Source organism: Carassius auratus, unplaced genomic scaffold (genome assembly GCF_003368295.1).
Source record: "Carassius auratus strain Wakin unplaced genomic scaffold, ASM336829v1 scaf_tig00004557, whole genome shotgun sequence".
Taxonomy (NCBI): domain Eukaryota; kingdom Metazoa; phylum Chordata; class Actinopteri; order Cypriniformes; family Cyprinidae; genus Carassius; species Carassius auratus.
Genome location: NW_020523604.1, coordinates 973,549 through 994,416, shown reverse-complemented (window position 1 = coordinate 994,416; position 20,868 = coordinate 973,549). Strand labels below are relative to the sequence as shown.

Below are 20,868 nucleotides of genomic sequence, written 5' to 3'. Positions count from 1 at the left end.
ACCCAGTACTGTTCAACTAAACGTTTCTGAGGTCAAATAAAACTGAGAGGACCATCAGCTTGTTAGTTTGAGTTCACATGATCAAGTGACTTAAACCCATGTATTCAGGTTAAAATTAATGAACAATTTGCAAGACTATATTGTGAATATTTGTTTGATTATAGGAAATTGGTTTAGTAAATGCTAAATGTTTTAGATCTAATGTCTCATAAATCTTAACTATTGCTCGTCATAATGTCTGCTTAAACTCACTGCGGTTTCAGTAAAAGTTTCTTAGTAAAGCTGTTTTAGAAGAGGAAATTCAACGGTAAACAAATCCCTCTTTTTAGCTCAATTAGAACAAAGAGCACAAACAAAAATCAAGACAGACAAATCATAATCAGAGGCCGGGATTTCTTTTTCTGCTTTAAGAGAAAAGAAAAAAGGAAAAGGAAATGAAAGAGGAAAACGGATGGACGATATAGAGGTGGGGGGTGAAAGCGAGAAAACGAGTGGTTTGCACTCTCCTGATGATGTAGGGCTTTCATCTGCCATGGGCATCCGTGAGGGGAAAGCACAGGATGGGTCAGCAGCAGTGTCTCTATGGGCCTGCTGACAGACCCAGGCCAAAATAAAGACCCTGATTAAAGCTGGGTGGAGGGACAGCTGGGGAAAGATGTATGGATAGACAAGCACACTAACATTAGAGCTAAACATAACCACCACGGCGCCATTAAAGCAGTGGGCAGGTGCTCAGACGGCAAGAAATGTATGCTGACCTCTACAGAAAGGGCTTTAGCAGATCCAGAACCAAAAATGGGTTTAAAATGACTCACAAATGACACATTGCTTGGAAAAACCGATGTAAACACATTTATTCTTCTTTTCTCAGCATTTCGAAGGGAATGAAAAGAAATGGTTTGTCACAGTTGCTAACCTTGCTGGATTTTTTGAACAATTAAAATGACAGCAATTTCTTTTTAAAAATGAGCAATGCTCTCTGTATTTTCTTTGTTCCCTGAAAGAATTCTCTAATAATGAAGTAAAACAGACATCCATATATGATCCAGTAATGCAGGACAAGACAGTCCGTAATCATAAATCCAGTTTTCCTGCGCTCTAAAGCATTTTGTGAGACTTTAAAAAAATACTTAAAGGGGTAGTTCATCCAAAAAATGAAAATTCTCATTATTTAACCTATACTCACTAAACCTGTATGAACACAAAAGATAATATTTTGAAAAATATCTGTTGTCAGTGGGGTCCAATGTTGTTTTAGAATTTCTTTAACATTCTTCAAAATGTTCCCAAACGTTAATAAAAAGTCATACAGTTTTTGAACAATATTAAGGCGTTTTTTTTTTTTTTTGGCAAACTATCCCTTTAAGCAATGATTCACATTCATCTTTGAATAGCTACATTACTGTAAATGATACTCAAAGAAAATGACAATCTTTTTATGCAAGTATCTTTGCAGAAAGAATCTTAAGGATAGATGTTGCACACTGTCCTCTACTGGCCACTGCTTGAAGGACATTTGTTTTAGAAAATTATGCTGATACAGAAGCAAATTCATAAATAACTGAATCATACAAAAGAATAAACAGTTTGATCAGCAAACGTGTACACCATAATACTGCACCATATAAAATGAGTGATTATCGAATCAAAAAGTCACAGCAACTTAGTGTTTGTAAAACATGAAATGTTCACGTGCGCTGATAGTCCCTCTGTACAGCTCAACCCAAAACAGAACAAACAAACAAAACTTTGACCTTATTGCCCAATCCAGGCGTTCTTAATTGGGCCAACCACCTTCTTTTGGTCATCAGCACAAGTTTCTGGAAGAAACTCGAGTTAGATTGTGTCGACGTTTCATTATACAATATTGCACATTAAAGATTCACATATTAAATATAACAAAAAAAAAAGGAACAAAATCCCCCAACATTCACAGCTGTCTTGGCCTAAAGCTTGAAATAACTGTCAGCCATTTTTTTAACATACATTTAAAAACCTAAACTCCACAAAAAAAAAAAAAAAGTGTGTTTTACAAATTAGAACTCCATTTGTTTTCTCACAATGAAGATCATCTCCAAGATCACGGTCACTTGTTATCCTTTCATCCCTTTTCTCAAGGATCTCCAAACCCAGTCAGACTGGACTTCCAATGCCAGTGCAATAAGGACCCACGGAACTGAATTCACTGAATGCCACTAAAAATAGTGATATACAAGGGGAAAGTGTGGGGGCCCACCAGGACAGAACTCAACACTCTCATTCCACCACCAGGAAAAGGAAACGTGGTCCTGCTGTGATGTCATCCTCTGAAATAGCTCTGCCGTCTGGATGCATGTCAAAGTCCTCTGTAGCCATTGTTCGTTTTTCATATGGCATTTGTTCAAGGCGTCCAGTGATTTGACATCCCTTTATTAAATGCAGTAATAAGCGTAAATATTACTGAATTGAACTACGCATAAAACTGCAGTTGCAGAATCCCACTTAGAAGGTCCCATCGGTCTACGTATATTGTTCAGGCAACCTTTGTAAACATCTTTGGTGACTTTTGTTCAGCTAAAATGGACATAAAATAGCTCTGGTCCAATAGGAGAAAGCCATAAACCGGGATCCAGAACCTTCTCCAGAAGGTAAAAGGCTTCGGTAGCCATTGATATATCAAAAAGCTGACTGCTCTTCAATGAATCTTTGAGAGCCCATTGGCTAGGAGTAGTTTGAGGGGGATAGTTGATCGAGACACCGTCAGAGGCAGTCTGTGGAGACCTGGAGAAAAGAAAAAGGTAGAGTAAACAACAAGATCTAACAACCAAAATAGGTCATTTTGGCAGGCGATGTTCAAGTTGAAAGCAAACCAATCAATCAAAGAACAAAAACCAGTTGGGGAGGAAAGAAGAAGAGATGCTATCTGAAGATGGTCTATTCGCGCAAGTGTGTGAGTTTACATTCAGCAGTTATGTTTGTATTGGGTGGAGGGTGATGGGCGTGTGTCTTCCAGAAGGAGTTTGACGCCCTGAAGTCCCCAAGGAACCCTTCTCCCCTTCTGTCCCCTCACACTTTCCTGAGAGAATTGTGCTTTTTCTATCTGAGGAAAGAGACCTACCCATAGAGAAACATGGCCTGTGCGGGGAACACCTCACCCAAAGACTAACTACAAACACTGGCAAATGGCAGCGTAGCACACCCCTTGTCCTTTCAAGATACAATGCTTACATGCACAAATCTTTCTCCTCACATTTCCCTTAAGATAAACATTAGAATTAACCATTACGAAAGGAATGTTCTGTGCTCAATACAAGTTAAAGGGGATAGACAGCATTCGTCGTATAATGGCAAAATTAAAGGGATTTAAAAAAAATGTCAACAGATTTTAAATATTACATGTATTGTATTTAAAGAATGTTATCTTTTAAGAAATATATTTATATTTAAATTGGTGCTGTCAAATTATTAATTGCAATTAACTGCATCCAAAACAAAGGTTTTTGTTTAAATAATATATATGTGTGTACCGTTTATACATACATACATACATACAAACAAGCACACACGCATATATTACAGAAAAATATGTTAGGTTTATAAATTACATTTTTATTTAAATTATATAAATATAAATGTAGGCATGAAAATAATTTTAAAATATATAATGTATAATAAATATATACAGAACACACACATATGCAAACAAAATAGTTTATTTTGGATGCGATTAATCTTTTGACAGCACTAATTTAAATATAACATATATACACATGTACATAAAAATAAATACACATATACATATATTTACACTCATATACATACACAATACATAAATGCACGAGAATTGCTATTCATGGATCATCCTTCTCAAATAAATAAATAGAAACTAACCAAAGGCACGGATGAGTTCTCTTTGCAAGGCCCATGTGACTGTGTTGATGAGGCAGGCTGATGTGAGTCCAGCAAAAAGCATATTGTACAGGAAAACAATGTGGAAACTGCCAAGCCAGTTATAACGTCCAAAGTCTCCAAGCAGATCAAACCTTGTGATTCCTACATGTAATTACATGGAAAAAGAGGAATATAAAGAGCTTATAAAGTTGAATATTTTCCAAATTGCAACGCACAATGGAAATATTGTTGAAATATTGCTACTTGGTGCCCTCTTGTGGATAGACAAAGCAGCATTACAAAAGTGAACTGGTGATTTATAGTCTCACAAGTGGCCTTGATTGTGTGGGAACAAATTCCTGCCAAAAGTATTGCTTTCACGGATAAAAAAAAATAAGAGTGAAACAAAACAAAAAAATTACAAACTGAAGTGAAAATATATTGCACAAAATGTAAAAATAAAGGCAACGTTTTTAGAATAGCAAACTATGGTCACGGATCGAAAGATAATGTGTAAATCAACAATATGAGCAAAAAATGTCTGCAAGCACAAAAAAAGTGAGAAATATAACCAAAACTTGATTATGTGTCCAAGTCGAATAATTCTGCATGAATATTTCTGCTTAAATGTGTTTTGAGTTTTGATTCATGCTCATTTTTTAAAAGTGAATTATTATTACACATTATTTTTTGATCCTTGACCATTGTTTGCTATTCTGAAAACTTTGCTTTCATTTTTACATTTTGTGCAACACATTTATACTTGAGTTTTGGTTTCACACTTATTTTATTTTTTATCCGTGACAGCAATACCTTTGGCAGGAAATTGATCCCATACTATAGTACCTATTTTCTTTCGCTTTTTTTGTTTTTAAATAAAACAGTTAAATGATTTAGCAGAAATCAGTGCAAACAAAAAAACTAAATTGTATCTTGGCCGACAACCGACTTTAAAACCATGCCACTATTTAAATATAATTTTACAAATTATAACCATATTACAAAACGGTCAGTCGTTTTAAAATACTTACCCAATGTGCGGGAGAAAACAGGCAAGGCTGAACTGAGTATTAAAAGAGAAACACAGTTCCCTATAATCTGTGGAGAGACACAAACAATGATTTTACTTGATTATAAAGAGCCATAGCTTCTGAATGAGACATCCAGCACCATTCCCACAGCCGTTTCGTGACTATGAGGGTTCTCTTTACCTGTGTGAGGGTTGTGTCCTGTGCACGTGGCAGCAAACCGGTGAAAAGTGGAGAGCTGTAGAATCCAACGACAGAGGAGACCATGAGATACAAGATGATGACCACCTGCACTGCAGCTCCCAGAGAACCGAACATGGAGAATGAAGCAAGGCCCAAGTGAGGGTCCTGCAACAGAGAAAACCAACCATTGTGAGATTATGATTATTATTTTAGTTTATTACTGCAATACCACTATTATAAGGCTTTAGTAGCACATGAGGGTGATTAAATTAAATTACAAAAACGTCCTTGAATCTTCTTTCATGAAATACTTCTATAGGTCCATCTAATGACAAATATAAATCCACTAATGTCATGCATCTCACCTCCATTCCTCTAGGCATAGCAGACTCATCGAAGAGTAGTTCGAGTACATGAAAACACACCATCAGGACAGACACCGCCTGAGAAAGACCATCAGTTTGGTTTTAGCATAAAGGTATAATCGTAGCCAGTATAAGTATTCTATATTCCTCAAGGTTTACTCTTACAGTTAAAGCTAAAAGCAGCAGCATGGCCACTGGGTATCCCAGGTTGCGTTGCCATGGAGATGCTCTTTTCCGCAACTCTATAATGGAAGAAACAAGGATGAAGCAAGAGCAATTCATGATAGCTAAGTGATGTTTTCAACACTTTGAGAGGCATATCTGTACCTAAAGCAATGCGCTTGGACTGCACACTCAAAAGTTCATTATTGATGGTCTCTATGTTTGCACTGATCCAACAGGAGGTGTTACCTGAAACATTTGACAGAAAGAGTTTAGGAAAAAATGTTTTGACAATGTAAATCCGTGTTCAACTTGACAGTAAAGTTTCTTTGGACATTAAAAATAAATCTTTAGAGGGTGGGGTCACTTCCTTAGCAGCAAATGTCTCTTTCTCACATCCTGACACTCACTTTTCAACTTCCTGGACAGAGAGGCCTCTTCAAACGCTGTGCAGTTCATCGTCTCTTCTAGGTTCTCCAACAACTGAAAAAAATATATATATATCCTCCTTAAATATTTGCAATATTCTTCAAAACATTCGGGTTCCTCAAGATGTTTAAAATATTAATACTTTTAATATTAATACTTCAGCAAGGATACATTAAAAGTAATGTGAGTAAAGACATGACTAATTATTTCAATAGAATCTGTTCTTTTAAATAAATTATTAAAAGAATCCTGAAATTTTATATATATATATATATATATATATATATATATATATATATATATATATATATATATATATATATATATATATATATATATATATGACAAAACATTCAAATAGAAAAGATATTTTGACTACTTTTTACTGTATTGACCAAATAAATGCAGCATTTGTGAGCATAAGTGACTTATTAGAAATTAGTAAATAAAATTATTATTATTTTAGTTTTTTTTACATGCCGACCCCTGTGTTATTTTAATTTTAAGAGGTATCTTGTCCACCTACCCGAGGTTTGACCAATAAGCTCCCAGTGACGCTAAACATTCGTGAAAGCCCGAAGGGTGTGCACACTGTTACAAGACAAAAAAAAAGAATATTTATAGAAAGTGAAATGCAGTAAGATGTCAAACTAAACATCAACAGTAAATGACTCCAAACAAACAAACCAAAAAAATTAACCCACCAACAAATTCTAAATAATATATGCACTCAAACACACTTACACAAAAGCAGCAGAACTCCAAAGAGTGAGATTCCAGAATAAAGATGGGGCAGGTAATATTCCCACAGGTCTAAAAAGCACAAGACAAAAAGCAGACTGTCACTAAAACAATTTGTTTGTCTTGCACTTATTCAATTAACAGGAAATTTGGGAGTCGAGCTGGCATTAAAAAGGATCTGCTATTTTACTGAACACAAAGAGACTGAACAACGCTTCACAGCCTCACCATAAAGACTCTCACGGGCAGTGTTGTGATGGATGAGGGCTGATGCCACCCAAACAATGCCCAGCACCAGCAGACTGAGCAGCAGCAACATTACAGCAGTCTCATAGACTCGTGCCATAATGCCCTTTCAGAGGAGAAAACACATATCAAATGGACATCAGACACAGAACCGAGTTTAAATGTTCTGTATCTGTATTTAGTGTTACACTAATGACATTTTTACCTTTTTGGACCCAGCAAATCCTTCTGATTCAGTAAAGAAATAAGCAAATGGCATGAGGAAGACTAATGAAAGGTTTGAGAATAAGAAGACTAGGTTCCACAAGCCTGAAACAAAGACAGAGAGAGAATGATTAAATGGACAATGATTTTGTACTCTTACCATATTAAAAAAGCAAAAAAAACCACAACCTGCATAATACACAATGTGTGGTTAAACTACTGTTCAAAAGTTGTTTTCAGGAAGAGTTTTTTACACTTTTATTCTGCAAGGATCAATTATATTGAACAAAATGGACAGTGATGATTTCAAAGGTAAAGATTTCTATGTCAAATAACTGCTGTTTCGTGAAAGTTTGTGAAATGTATCAGTTTCCACTAAAATATTAATCAGCACAACTGTTTTCAACATCTGTAATAAATAAGAAATGTTTATTAAGCACTGAATTAGCATATTAGATTTCTGAAGGACCATGTGACACTGAAAACTGGAGTAATGGCTGCTGAATTTCAGAAAAAAAACTATGGCTCTATGGTAGTATACATAGACGATATTCAAGTATGGATTATATTGTGTGTTCAAAGAGGTAAATTGGTGAAATACAAAAAATAAAACTCAAACTAATCAACCACTAGGGGGCAACCATGTGCCATAATGACTTCAAAAAGCTCTTCATCTAAAGTGCCATTAAGTTTTTTGTTCAGGATTTTTTCTCTGTTGGTTTAAGATTTCCTTGCTAATTCTATTGTGATCACGTAAGATACTTGCAGCTTATGAGATCTGGTGCTACACGTGCACTGCAAAACACTAGAAAAGGCATTTCACCATACGCCTACAAACTAAATATCAAAGTGCAAATAAAATTCTGGATTTTAAACTAGTGTCCATAGATTTACAACCAGAACATATTATACTCTTGTCAGACTTGCCACTATCCCCAACATGTGATAACACAATACTATGACCTTGTGGAAATAAAAACAATAACATTTTGGTTCAGATTGGGAAACAAAATACTAAAGTTGTCAGTGAATTAGAATGGCAACAGTATTGATTCTCTTTGAAAGTCCTATAAAGTCTGTTAAAGTCCCATAATCCATATGTGCAAAGTAAACTGATTGGTTATTTATGCATGTGTTTATTTACCACGGATGAGTGAGCCATTGAGCCACTGCATGTAGTAGCTGTGTGGGAATGTGAGCAGTACTTCATTGGAAAGGATGGAGATGGGCAGGAGCAACACTGCACATACGGCCACTGAGAGTGTGAATGTACACAGCCACAGCCTGCAGAGTGAGAAAAACAGTCAAAGAAGGGTGAGGACGTGTTTTGCAGCCCTTTACTTTGACATAGTGCCAGCTGTGAAGGGAGGTGGTTGTTAAATACCATGCTGGAGACTAAAGAGCAAACTGTCCCCTTACAACCATTCAGGGAAAACTAATAAAAAGCAAAATAGCCACCAGTAGGGTGCCCTTAGCAGCCTAGTCTCCTTCAAATCTGTGCGAATTGCTCTGAAATTTAGAATTTGGCTGCCATAATGGGACATTTCTGAGTGAAACAAGAATCAACCACTTAAGTAGGGCGGGAGCTGATTTCATGCATTTGGAATTTATTGGATGGCGAAAAGTGGGATGTTAAACACTCGAATAGAGCCAGACTGAATTTATGCTTGCTTGCCTAAAGAGATACAGTATTTGGCTATTATTGAACATCCAATAACCATATGGCATACATTACGAAATTAAGAAAAAAAAAAAAAAACTTACGCAATTTTGTTGACAGTGGCATCCTCAATGTCGTCTGTGGGCAAGAAAGGAAAAGGAAATGAGTTTCTCACCTTTTAATGTCACCATTATCCTACAGCAGACATATTAACGTCTAGACTCACAGTTCAGCCTTGAAACTAAATTGAACAAAACAGCAACCCTGCAACAATGACCCGGATATACCATGAAACTATTCCATGAAGTAAACGCAACACTTCAACCCTTATTTAAAAAAAAAAAAACAACACATGATTCTCAATAAATTAGAATGTCGTGAAAAAGTTAATTTCAGTAACAACTCAAATTGTGAAACTTGTGTATTAAATTCAATGTACACGACCTGAAGTAGTGCAAGGGGCCACTCACATATCGCACCTAAAAACACGTAGAAAACGCTAGGCGCCACTTTCTCCTTCTTTCCAAAGCGCTCGGGCAGAAGCGCTCCTGAGGCATCTGCCGTTGCTAAGCAACAATGACGCGCTCTCTCCATGAAGAGGAGGACATTTTAGCAAAGGATAAATGGATTTGCAGCACAAAAAAAAAAATTCATTAGATTTCAGTAGTAAATTTATTTCAAAACGGCAATCCATATACAGCTATGATCAGCTGTTCCTTCATCTTGGCTGAGCTTTCAACGTAGTTACGGTAAAGGATGAAGCTGAATGTTTAGTTCTTGTCACATAACCTGCACTGCGCTTGCTGCATTCTGAAAAGTTTAGATGTTTTTAACTCGATGCGGTGCGGACGCGCCTGGAAAGAACGGGCGCATTGTACTGCGTGCGCATCGCGACCGCGTCGCTTTCATTATGAGTGCGCATACCGGGCGCCTACATTGGAAATAACGAACTAGAGCGCACAAAAAGACACGATATGTGAATGGCCCCTAAGTTTTCAGTTCTTTAATTTTGGCTCACATTTAACAAAAACCCACCAATTCACCCATCTCAACAAATTAGAATACTTTAAAAGACCAATAAAAAATACATTTTTAGTGAACCGTTGGAGTTCTGGAAAGTGTGTTAATTTACTGTACATATACTCTGTAAATGGTAGGGACTCCTTTTTGCTTTAATTACTGCCTCAATTCAGTGTGGCATGGAGGTGATCAATTTGTGACACTGCTGAGGTGGTATAGAAGCCCAGGTTTCTCTGACCGTGACCTTCAGCTCATCTGCATTGTTTGGTCTCTTGTTTTTCATTTTCCTTTTGACAATAGCCCATAGTTTCTCTATGGGGTTCAGGTCTGGTGAGTTTGCTGGCCAGTCAAGCACACCAACACCATGGTCATTTAAGCAACTTTTGGTGTTGTCTGTGGATCAGGAGTGCAGTAACAAGAGGAATACAACAACTGTAGCCTAGTTCCTTGACACGTCTGTGTGTGGTGGCTTTTGATTCCTTGACCCCAGCCTCAGTCCATTACTTGTGTAGTTTACTCAAATTCTTGAATCGATTTTGCTTGACAATCTTTATAAGGCTGCGGTTCTCTTGGTTGGTTGTGCATCTTTTTCTTCCAAACTTTTTCATTCCACTCAATTTTCTGTTAACATGCTTGGATACAGCACTCTGTGAACAGCCAGCTTCTTTGGTAATGAATAGCCGCGTTTCTACCGGCGAGATTAAACCGGGCGTGCTAGTGCGTGCCAAGGCCAGTCGCGTTTCCACTGTCACTTCCGGGGCTTGATCGTGCCTCGCCGGGGCTTCCTCAGGGTCAACGGCCAGGTTTTTTTGGCCCGACGAAAACCTTGGGCCAAAGCAGGCCAGCTGGGGCTAGAGGAGAGGTTAAGAACAAAGGCGGAGTTTCTCAGTGTCTGGAGAGCGTCAGCGCGGATCATTTCAGAAAGATAACAGCTTTAACACCATTATTAGAGACGTTTTAAAGTAAGTTGAGCTCAAAACTCACTCTTAGTTAGCAGCAAGTGTTTGAAATAACTTGATCCGATGTGGATTATAATCACAAAATAAGGCAGAAATATTTATAAACGATGTAAAAGACTATGCACGCTTAATATTAACGTTACCATAGTAAACATGGTAAATATGACCGCTTGGATAAATCGGACGTCAGCTTCTTATTCTCTATCACAATTGTGTATTTATTAAGTAACATTTTATCTGTCGTCTCAAGAGTTTAGCTCCACGTTGCATATCATCAACATAATAATAATTTTGTTCGGGAGCTTTTATAAAAATAGAGAGTCAGCGCGTGCCGATCATAACAGCTTTAACACCAGCATTAACACTTTTTTTTTTATAAGTCAAGCTCAAAACTCACTTTCAGTCAGCAGCGAGTGTTTGAAATAACGTGATCCAATGTGGATTATAATCACTATACAAGGCAGAAATATTTATAAACGATGCAAAAGTCTGTGCACGCTAGGCATTAACATTACCATAGTAAACATGGTAAATATGACCGCTTGAAGAAATCATCAGCTTCTTATTCTCTAATCACAATCGTGTATTTATTTAGTAACTTATATTATCTAGCACAAGCCTCGTCTCGAGAGTTTAGCTCACGTTGCCTATCATAAAAAATATATAATAATGTTTTTGTTCGGGAGCTTTTATAGAGATATTATCATTCATTCTAAATGTGACTGCTACTGTGGCTACAAATAAACAGACTCGACTGAATAAGCAGGCTATTTTCATAAGCGTTAAAAATAAATAAATAAAATAGAAAATACGTGTATTTATTTATGTATTTAAATAAGTGATTAATTTTGAGTCCTGATAAATTAAATCAATATGATAAATGTATCACTTATTCTATAGTAAAACATTGATGCTTTTGAATTTGAATATTTAACAAAGCATGCAAACAAACGACTGCTTTTATTATGTTCATGTGTGATCACGCATGTTCCAGTGACTTATTTCTTAGTTTTCTGATAACTTCTCTTTGTTGGTGAAATGATGAGGCTGCGTGACGTTGTTCTGAGAGGCGTGTAAAGGGCGTGTTTTAGTGACGCGCAGCGGAGCTTCAGGCTCCACTGTGGAAACCCTGCGCTATTCTGGCCTCTGTGCTACTGGCCTGGGGCTATGAGCCCCGCCCGGCCCGCTTTAAGCCCTGGCTCGCACTGGCCCGACAGTGGAACAGCGGCTAATGTTTTTGCTTACCCTCCTTGTGAAGGGTGTCAATGATTGTCTTCTGGACAACTGTCAGATCAGCAGTCTCCCCCATGATTGTGTAGCCTAGTGAACCAAACCGAAAGACCATTTTGAAGGCTCAGGAAACCTTTGCAGGTGTTTTGAGTTGATTAGCTGATTGGCATGTCATCATATTCTAATTTATTTAGAATAATTTTTTTTTTTTTTTTTTTTTTTTTTAAATGTGAGCCAAAAATCACCATAATTAAAAGAACCAACAACAACCGACTTAAACTACTTCATTCTGTGTGCATTTAATTTAATGCATGAGTTTGACTAACTGAAAAAAAAAATAACTTTTCCACAACATTGTTATTTATTGAGAATCACCTGTATATATTTGTAAGAGATCTTGGGGAAGCCTTTGCTGGTAGATTTTACATTATTGCTTGTGAAGGAAACAAAAATCAGTTCAAAATCAGCGGAATTTGTCTCATTAAAAGGGATGGATTGAAAAACATGAGGAACAGAGAATGAAAAATAAACCTAAAACTTTCATAAGTGAGAAGAGCAAAACATGCCCAGTGTGACAGAGCTGCAGGGTAGATATGTGTGACATTTCCTGGGAGTGCTCCAAGCCTAATGCAAAACAGGTTTTCTGCACATATTCTTAAAAACAACCAATATGCAACTGAAGAACCTGCTTCAGCCCTCCACGATCGGTGCACATTTAGACTATAAAATGGACTTTGATATTTAGAGATGTCAAAAAGATAAAACTATCTTAAGTGATCTTTGATTAGAAAATGTATGATAATGGCAATGGCTTGGGTTGAAGATCACTATACAATGTCCTTTAAGTGTGTCTAACGGGATGATCTTACATCACTCTGCACTATTTTTTTAATTTGTGATAATACAAGCATGTGCTAGATGGACACATTTGAAATGTTGTGATGACACAGGAGCAGCTGTGCTTTTGGGGACTGAGGTTCAAGTCTGAACTGATGTCCCAGAGCACTTCAATAAGTTCTCCACTGACTCATAAACCTCTTTCACACAGTAATACCAGTAAATTGCCGTAAAATTACCGGAACGACTTTACCAGTAATTTTCCAGAAAAGTCTGTATGTGTGAAAGGGCTTACATACTTCTAAAAAGGCAAAAAAGAGAAAAGCTTAGACCCCTGAATTCTGTCCTGCTTTACTTAGCTGTTTTAGACAAGAATGCATCCTGTGTGGACAGTTCCTAACAATCTTTCAACAGTCTAAACAAGCCTGATACATTTTGCACAAGTCAGATACTAGAAAAAAGAAAAATAACATCCCTAAAATTTCCACTGAAGTAGGTATAGCAGAACCGGGAAAGAGCAGAGAGTTCAATTACGGGGTGTCCAGCAAAACATGAGGTAGTGTTCGACTTATGAAACCTCAGGCAGTGCTCGGACAGGGGGGCTATGTTTATCTCACAGGAACATTCCTCATCCCCACTGCTGCCCTCCCTCAATGTTACATAACTGCTGTCGACTGCAATCAGAAGCTTTTGACTCTGCTATTCTGGAGCTGATTTCAGATATTCAACCAATAACACTGAATACTTCACTGTCTAAGCATGACTGGGTACTAAACAAAGTATTTTTGGAAAGTGCAGGAGCATGACCATGTCAGGTTGTGCTGACCAACAAATGGAGAGCAGCTGTAGCAAATCCCAGGTGTGCTTTGAAGGACTGGACTACATGAAGCCAAACAACTGCGGAGGGTCCGGGGTCACGATAAACTTACCAGTGACAAACTCAGCATTCTTCTTGAAGTGAGTGAGAATGAAGTGCGACAAGATGTACAGGCAAATGAAAAGCAGCACGCAAATCTAAAACAGAGAAAATAGAAGGACCTTAGTGCAATTTGAAAAAATGACATTTACATTACATTTACAGACAACATTAAGTAATACACTGCAGGCTTGTCATTCAAGAATAAAAAATAAAAAAAGATTAAGATTTTAGCATGCCAAACCATATCAACTGAGGATTTTGTCTTGTATATATTGTAAGATTTCTTTCTCTCATAAAGCTTTGGTATGACGTCAAAAGACTAAATATAGTGCATAGATCTATTTTAGAAAGTCCTTCTAGGAACATTAGATCCCTACACTTAGTCTCCTGACAATTTCATTACATGTAAGAGCAGTGTGAACATTCTTCAAAAACATTTCATTTCAGCTTTCATGAAGGAATAATCTCAAAATTTCTTGGAAGACTGGGTGTAAATGGCACATATGGCAGTATATCAGAGAGGACATACATTTTCATCTGCAGAATCACGCAGTAAATATGAGCAACAGAACAGTCAACAGGAAGCAACAAGACGTGCTATGCAAACACAATACTTAGATGTGTTGCCAATTTAAGTTATCAAGGACACATTAGAGCCCATGTAACAGAGTTCATGAAACACACTCCAACACAGCCCCATTATCACTGATACACGCTGCTGTGCACAGTCCAGATTGCTTTTACAGCTCTGTGACATAAGAGTTCCTAATCAAGAACATTTGGTTCTTAATGATAACACAGAGACTGGTGAAGAGGTGGTATGGGACGGGATGGGTCAAAGATATTACAGAAATACATTTCATACTCTTAATAAAAGATAAATGTAAGACCATACATTTAGTGTCCCAGCAAATAAAAAAAATAAAAAAGTAATTTGTGTGGCAATAGCAAGTGAATCAGCAAGTGTGCATCAGTAAGTACAGTGTCATTTTTCAATGCCAGCTGTCCCTTTTCTTAGAAATCTGAATTCCAAATGAATGAACACCCACAATACAGACTTGAGAATGAAGGTAACAGCACCAGATGGAGCATGAAGATTACAGCTCAAATGCAAATGAAGAGTTAAACCAGTTACAACTGGGATTAGATAATAGATTAGACACAGTAAAGATTTACAGGCAAATTAGACATTTACAGCACATTTTGAGATTTAATCACAATAACGTAACAGTTGGTCATATTCAAAATGTAAATACTGCTAAACATGAATTAATTATCGTTATCTTTACTTGAATAATAATAAATCCGTTTATGTTTATAATATTTGTTACTACTATAAAGTATAAAGTAACTATAAAGTATTATTATTGACACTGCACAAAAGTAGCATGTAAAAATACATTAAATTTGGGCTGCAAAATGATTACTTGTGATTAATTGCATTCAAAATAAAAAGTTTGTTTACATACTATGTGTGTCTGTACTGTGTATATTTTTTATGTATATATAAATATTCGCACACATTTTTAAATAGACATTTGTGTATTTATATAAACATAAACAGTACACGCATACATAGTATCTTACAAAAAACATTTTGGAATGTGATTAATCTATTTGGAGCCCTAAAATAAATTATTAAAAATAATTAAGTTCCTAAATCATGACAGCCATTAAGAATTTTAGTGCTGCAACATCCCAACATTTGACCAGAAGAGAACAAATACAGTATTTGATGCAAGAGTAAAAAAGCAACAAAACAAAAAATGAAAAAAATAACATTTTATGAATATTGAAGCATGTGCAAAAGATTTGTGGAAAAATTACATATAATAGACTTGGTTCCACAATTACCTTGATTTCATGTCAATGTCTCATTTTACTTTCAAATAAACCTAGAAAGCCTCAATCTCTAAAATCAGATGAACACATGCTGGCATCAGACTGCTATTCTTCTTTTGGTGCTATTTTTACATGGAGGAAGGGCAATGTATGATTCGTTATAACTTTATTAACCTTTATCCTGATTTCAGATTCAAGATCTGCATGTGGAAACAATACTTCTGAGAAAGGAAACAAAAGACATGATTATTATGTATTTAAAAGACACCTAGGTATGCTGTATGCGATATATTGAGTGAACTGAAAAAAATAATAATAATCTGAAGCCCCATATGTCAATTGTCCAATAAAAGAGAGGAAGAAGGACAGCAAGAGGAAGAGAGATGAGGGAGGGGAGGGGACAGGAAACTGGGATTTTGTCTTCAAAGTGCAAACAGCAGTGAAAACAATAGATCTGTGGGATACTATCACTGAAGCGCTGAAAGGTGTTCACACAGATTTGTTTGCTCAGCGTTTGAATAGTCAACCAACAAGTTAAAACAGCCAAGCTAAAATATAGCATGTGAAAACTGAAACAAAAGATTGCGTAACAAAACAGTTGGATATAACATGAGAATACATGTCCAATCTTATTGTATTGCCAGTCAAAGAAATGAAAAAAAAAAAAAGAAAAATACCTCATTGTTTTTTGTCTATACATTGAAAGTCAATGGGGTCCAAAACAACACTGGACTCAACTGACTCTCATTTAAAGTATCTTCTTTTGTGTTCCACTGAAATTCCACATTAGAAAGAAACGTCACACAGGTGTGGAACGACACTCTGTGACGACAGAAATGTTACTGTTTGGGCAGTTTCCCTTTAAATCCTTTCAAACAACCAAAAGGGTGGACAGAGACAATATTTACCAGTTTCTGTAGGTCAACAGACAGAAGATAAGAAACTAAATCTTCTATTTCACTAATCTAATTGGGCAATGGCGGGCATGTTTTCAAACCTCTTCGTCGATCTGAGTCAATGTTATTGTGACTGGCCATTTAATGTAAGTGTAATTTTAGTATGAACAGGAAACCAGGTCATCCATAGTGTATTTGCTGACCAATATGGCAGGACTGGTTAAGAAAAGCTGAGCTCAAAACATTCCGAATCTTAAGGCTTATTTAACTGCTCTGGGTAATTCTCACTGCACAGTCAGACTTGGAACCAAGCCAAAGTTATGTACTCAAGTGAAATAGGCTATTTAGCAAAACAGTCAGCTATAGAGTGACCGTGAATTACAATGCTAAAACAACACCTGAGGTGACCTGGGACAGACTAGCAGAAGGACAGATGTGTGACAAAAACACTAATATAGTGCTTAAAACAGAGGTACTAAACCCATTACTAAAAAAGGATTAGAATAGAATGTTGAGGAATATCAAAAACAAACAAAATTCTAGTTGATTTTTAGGAGGAACAAATGATAATGTGTACAATCATAAAAAGGATCCCTTCTTAGTAAACACTATTAAACACCTGTGGGTGAGAGTACAAAACCCTCTATTGTTGAAGGCCAAGTAACATGTTCAGATATGCACCTTAATAAAGTGTATTAGATGCACTGCATTCCTTGCACATCAGAGTGGGGACCATGCCAAACCTGCTACTCCCTTTAACACACTGTGCCTCCTGAAGATCAACCAAGAACAAAACTGACATTGTCATAAATATTGTGTTTGGTTTGGAAGTGGAAATTCAATAGTTCTGAGTTCCACCCAAGGATCCGTTTACAAAAGAAGAGTTTTATCTGACATATTAAAACATCAGTGTATGTTCTTGGTTTAATTCAGCTGTTTATTTAAATAAAACTGATTTAATTTAGGTGGTAACAACTTATGGTAACAATTTAACAAACTGTTTGATTAAGTGCAAATATCTTGAAATATCAAAAGATTAAAAAAAGGCATTAAACAAATTACATTTCATATCATTATAGTTTAAAAAATATATATAAACAGTTGTTTTAAATAGTAACCATATATAGGTTGAATTTGCTGTATTTTCAATCCAATAAATTGGTGAGTATTAAGAATCTTCCAAAAACATTTTTTAAAAATCTTACGAACCCCATCCTTTTTTGTACGGTATTATGCATATATATAGAGTCTAAATCAAAGTACACCGATTTATTTAAATCAGTGGTTTTCGAACGGTTTTACTTCAAATTCCAAGTCTTACACAGGGCATCAAATGGCAACCAAACACAAGACCAAAACTGTTTTTCATGCAATAGTAAATTATTATAAAAAACATTTTAAGGCATTTTATTAGTAGTACAATTAACTATAAAGCATAGAAAATTAACAAATATAAACAATGACAACTTTGTAAATATATAAATAACAGCGTAAGTGATTAATCAGCAGTAAAGAATCACCAAGCCTAATATATTGTTAGCAGTATTAGTCATATTACTGAATGACGGACCCAGTTTGACTGTACACACATTGTAAGCATTGTGCGCATCTTTGTACGTCAACAACAAAAGTTATTTAAAGCATTTTCTCCACCCTTTTAAAGGCTGCTTCTACTATGTTACACTAAATAAATTGCATGGCTATTTGCATTATATTATTTGCAATTTTACCTTCAACACCGTTTTCCCTTTAGTCTGTGATCACAGCGTCATGCGTTTTTGGGTCACAGCCCACCAGTTGAAAAGCACTGAATTTAAAAATGTTAAATCCCAGATAAGATAAGCATCAGGACAGGGATCAATAGCCATGGCAGCATGAGCTCTGTGGTGCCCACGGCCTGGGGCAGGACAATGGCTCTGATTTACATTATCTAGTGGAACCCATCTGTGCATTTCACTAAGAGAGGCATTTCTCATTTTCCAGGAGGATTACAGCTTTGCAACACACAGACAACAACAGAACATTAGAATGTTTAAATAAGAACGTATGCACTTAAGATGTCTGAAAATAGAGTTTTTGTTTGAAAAAGAGATTAGTGGTTTAAAAATAAGCACTAAATGTACTGCTCTAAAATGCTGAGCGAGATACATTGTGAAGGAGTAAAGGTTAACTCTAACTGTCTCGCTGTAAGATTCTTAAGGTCTGAAGTTCAATTATAGTTGTAATTTATTAGGTGTTGAAAGACATCTTCAGGCATGAGCATGCCAAAAGCTCATCTGTTCTCCAAAATGAGCTCTGGATCACAAAAAGCCGAGCAGTCTCTTCCTTTGCCCTTCAGTTTTACAATGAGCAGATGTGCAACACCATGTAATAGTTCTTTAAGTAAATGGATGCATCAGGGTCTCTTTTAATACTCTATAACAAAATCTTTTATAAATAAGCAAGAACAACAAACACAATCATGATTTTATGAGAACATAAAGTCCTCAAGTAGGCCTACATTCATACAATCATCTAATCAATCAATTGTTATTGAAATCCATTAGGACAAACACATTGCGCGGTCAGATTGTAACACCACACGCGGTTCTTCATAATACTATGTAAAAAAGAGAAGTAAACTCACAATGGTTTCTCGGACTCGGTCGTGAAATAGTTGCTCTCTAACCGTCACGTCTTCTGTTTCCATGCTTTGAAACCATGTCTTAGCGTGTTCTCTGTTATAAGCTGTAAAACATTTAAGTCTCCGAGACAATAATAGCCTACGTGGAAACTTTCTCAAGTTAAAGCGAACAAACGCTTCCCAACTCCAAACGCATTGCGGTTGCTCTAGCTGAAGGCAATTGGTCAACGAACTACTCCCGTTTTACTTCAGTGAGGCGAATAGTTACTCCTCAAAAAGATTACTCCCCTGCTAACAAGGAAATTATTAAATAAAATCTATGAAAGTCTTCGAGTCAGCGTGCTCACAGATGCTCTTCAAATGAATCGTTCAGAGACGCTCTCAAACTCCATCTACTGAAGGGGCTGGACTGTGGGAGGAGCAAGGGGCGGGAATTTAAGACTAATTAAATTTGCAGACCCACATAAAATGATAATATCAAAGTATCTTAAATACTTTGTCATAACAACAAAATATTTCTTATAAAAATTAAAAAAAACTACTCTGACAATAAACAAAATCGAGGAGGACAATGTCTTTTTTTCCTGTGGATTTGTATTTATTTATAATATCTTAGTATTTTATTTAAAATTTTGTGTTTTTTTATATATTTATGCACTTTAGACTCCAATAAACTAAACCACAATTGAGTGATACACAATTGTATTCTTTGATATTGTTCTTGGAACTGAGCTATCAATAGGTTCTCTTTGCTCTTTTCACAAGCATTTCTTTTAAAACAAATAATAAATTGTGTTAGGAATAAATATATTGTAATTAATAATTATATACTAAATTTATATATATAAATATATAAATAAATATATATAAAATCATTAAAAAATGCTAATTTGGAGCTCAAGCACAAGTTTGGTGTAAACCACAATAAATGTATTATTTGACGAATAGAAAGTTCTAAATAACTTTTCTGTCATCTTTATGGTCTTCTTTACTTGATCAATTGAATGCATCCTTGCTAAAAAAAATAAAATAAAAAATAAAATAAATGATAAAAAAAAAACAGTTGTAATGTAGATGTTGTTAATGTAGATGAACAGAAATGTGTTTATGGTAGCTGTCTGAGGATTCAGCATGTTTATCCTGTAAAAAATTTTTTTAAGACATCCAATGCATTTTAGTAAATATCAAATGTTTCATGTCTGAAAAGTGTTCACAGATATTGTAAATCAAAGTTTACTCTGTACAACTGTGTCATCATCAAACCAAAGTCCATACTGACACAAATGCACATGGAAGTCCATAGGTTATTACTTTCTGAAAGTGATTTAAATGTTAAAGTTAACCTCAAAGCGATAATGCTGTGATCTGTTGCATTCAGTCTTATATTTTTTTATTGCTGACCATGTCATAGGAGTCTTCTAAAACAGTTTGTTACATGAATGAAGCTTGATCTCTCAGTTTCCCACAGGTAAGAGAACAGTAAGCTGTATGATTTTTTTTACCTTGAAAGCCAGTGATATGGGTGATATGACAGAGTGTAAAGAGAGATTATCAAAAGCATAAAACCCAAAAATGGCAATTCTGTCATTATTTACTCACCCTCATGCCAAATCCCAACCTGTATGACTTTATTATCTGTGGAACACCAAAGGAG

General features: G+C 36.0%; 1 protein-coding gene across 1 annotated transcript; it reads right to left on the bottom strand.

Annotated features, from left to right (window-relative positions):
* Nucleotides 1-829: 829 nt before the first annotated feature.
* lmbr1l (limb development membrane protein 1-like) lies at nt 830-19,607 on the bottom strand. The gene is made up of 16 exons (XM_026243933.1): nt 19,218-19,607; nt 13,864-13,948; nt 8,993-9,026; nt 8,373-8,512; nt 7,230-7,333; nt 7,007-7,130; nt 6,782-6,850; nt 6,564-6,628; nt 6,019-6,091; nt 5,774-5,857; nt 5,612-5,688; nt 5,447-5,524; nt 5,082-5,246; nt 4,902-4,968; nt 3,871-4,032; nt 830-2,760 (listed from the first exon to the last, which is right to left on the bottom strand). Exons 1-16 carry the CDS (start codon nt 19,278-19,280, stop codon nt 2,675-2,677), a joined length of 1,476 nt encoding a protein of 491 aa, XP_026099718.1. The 5' UTR covers nt 19,281-19,607; the 3' UTR covers nt 830-2,674.
* Nucleotides 19,608-20,868: the final 1,261 nt, after the last annotated feature.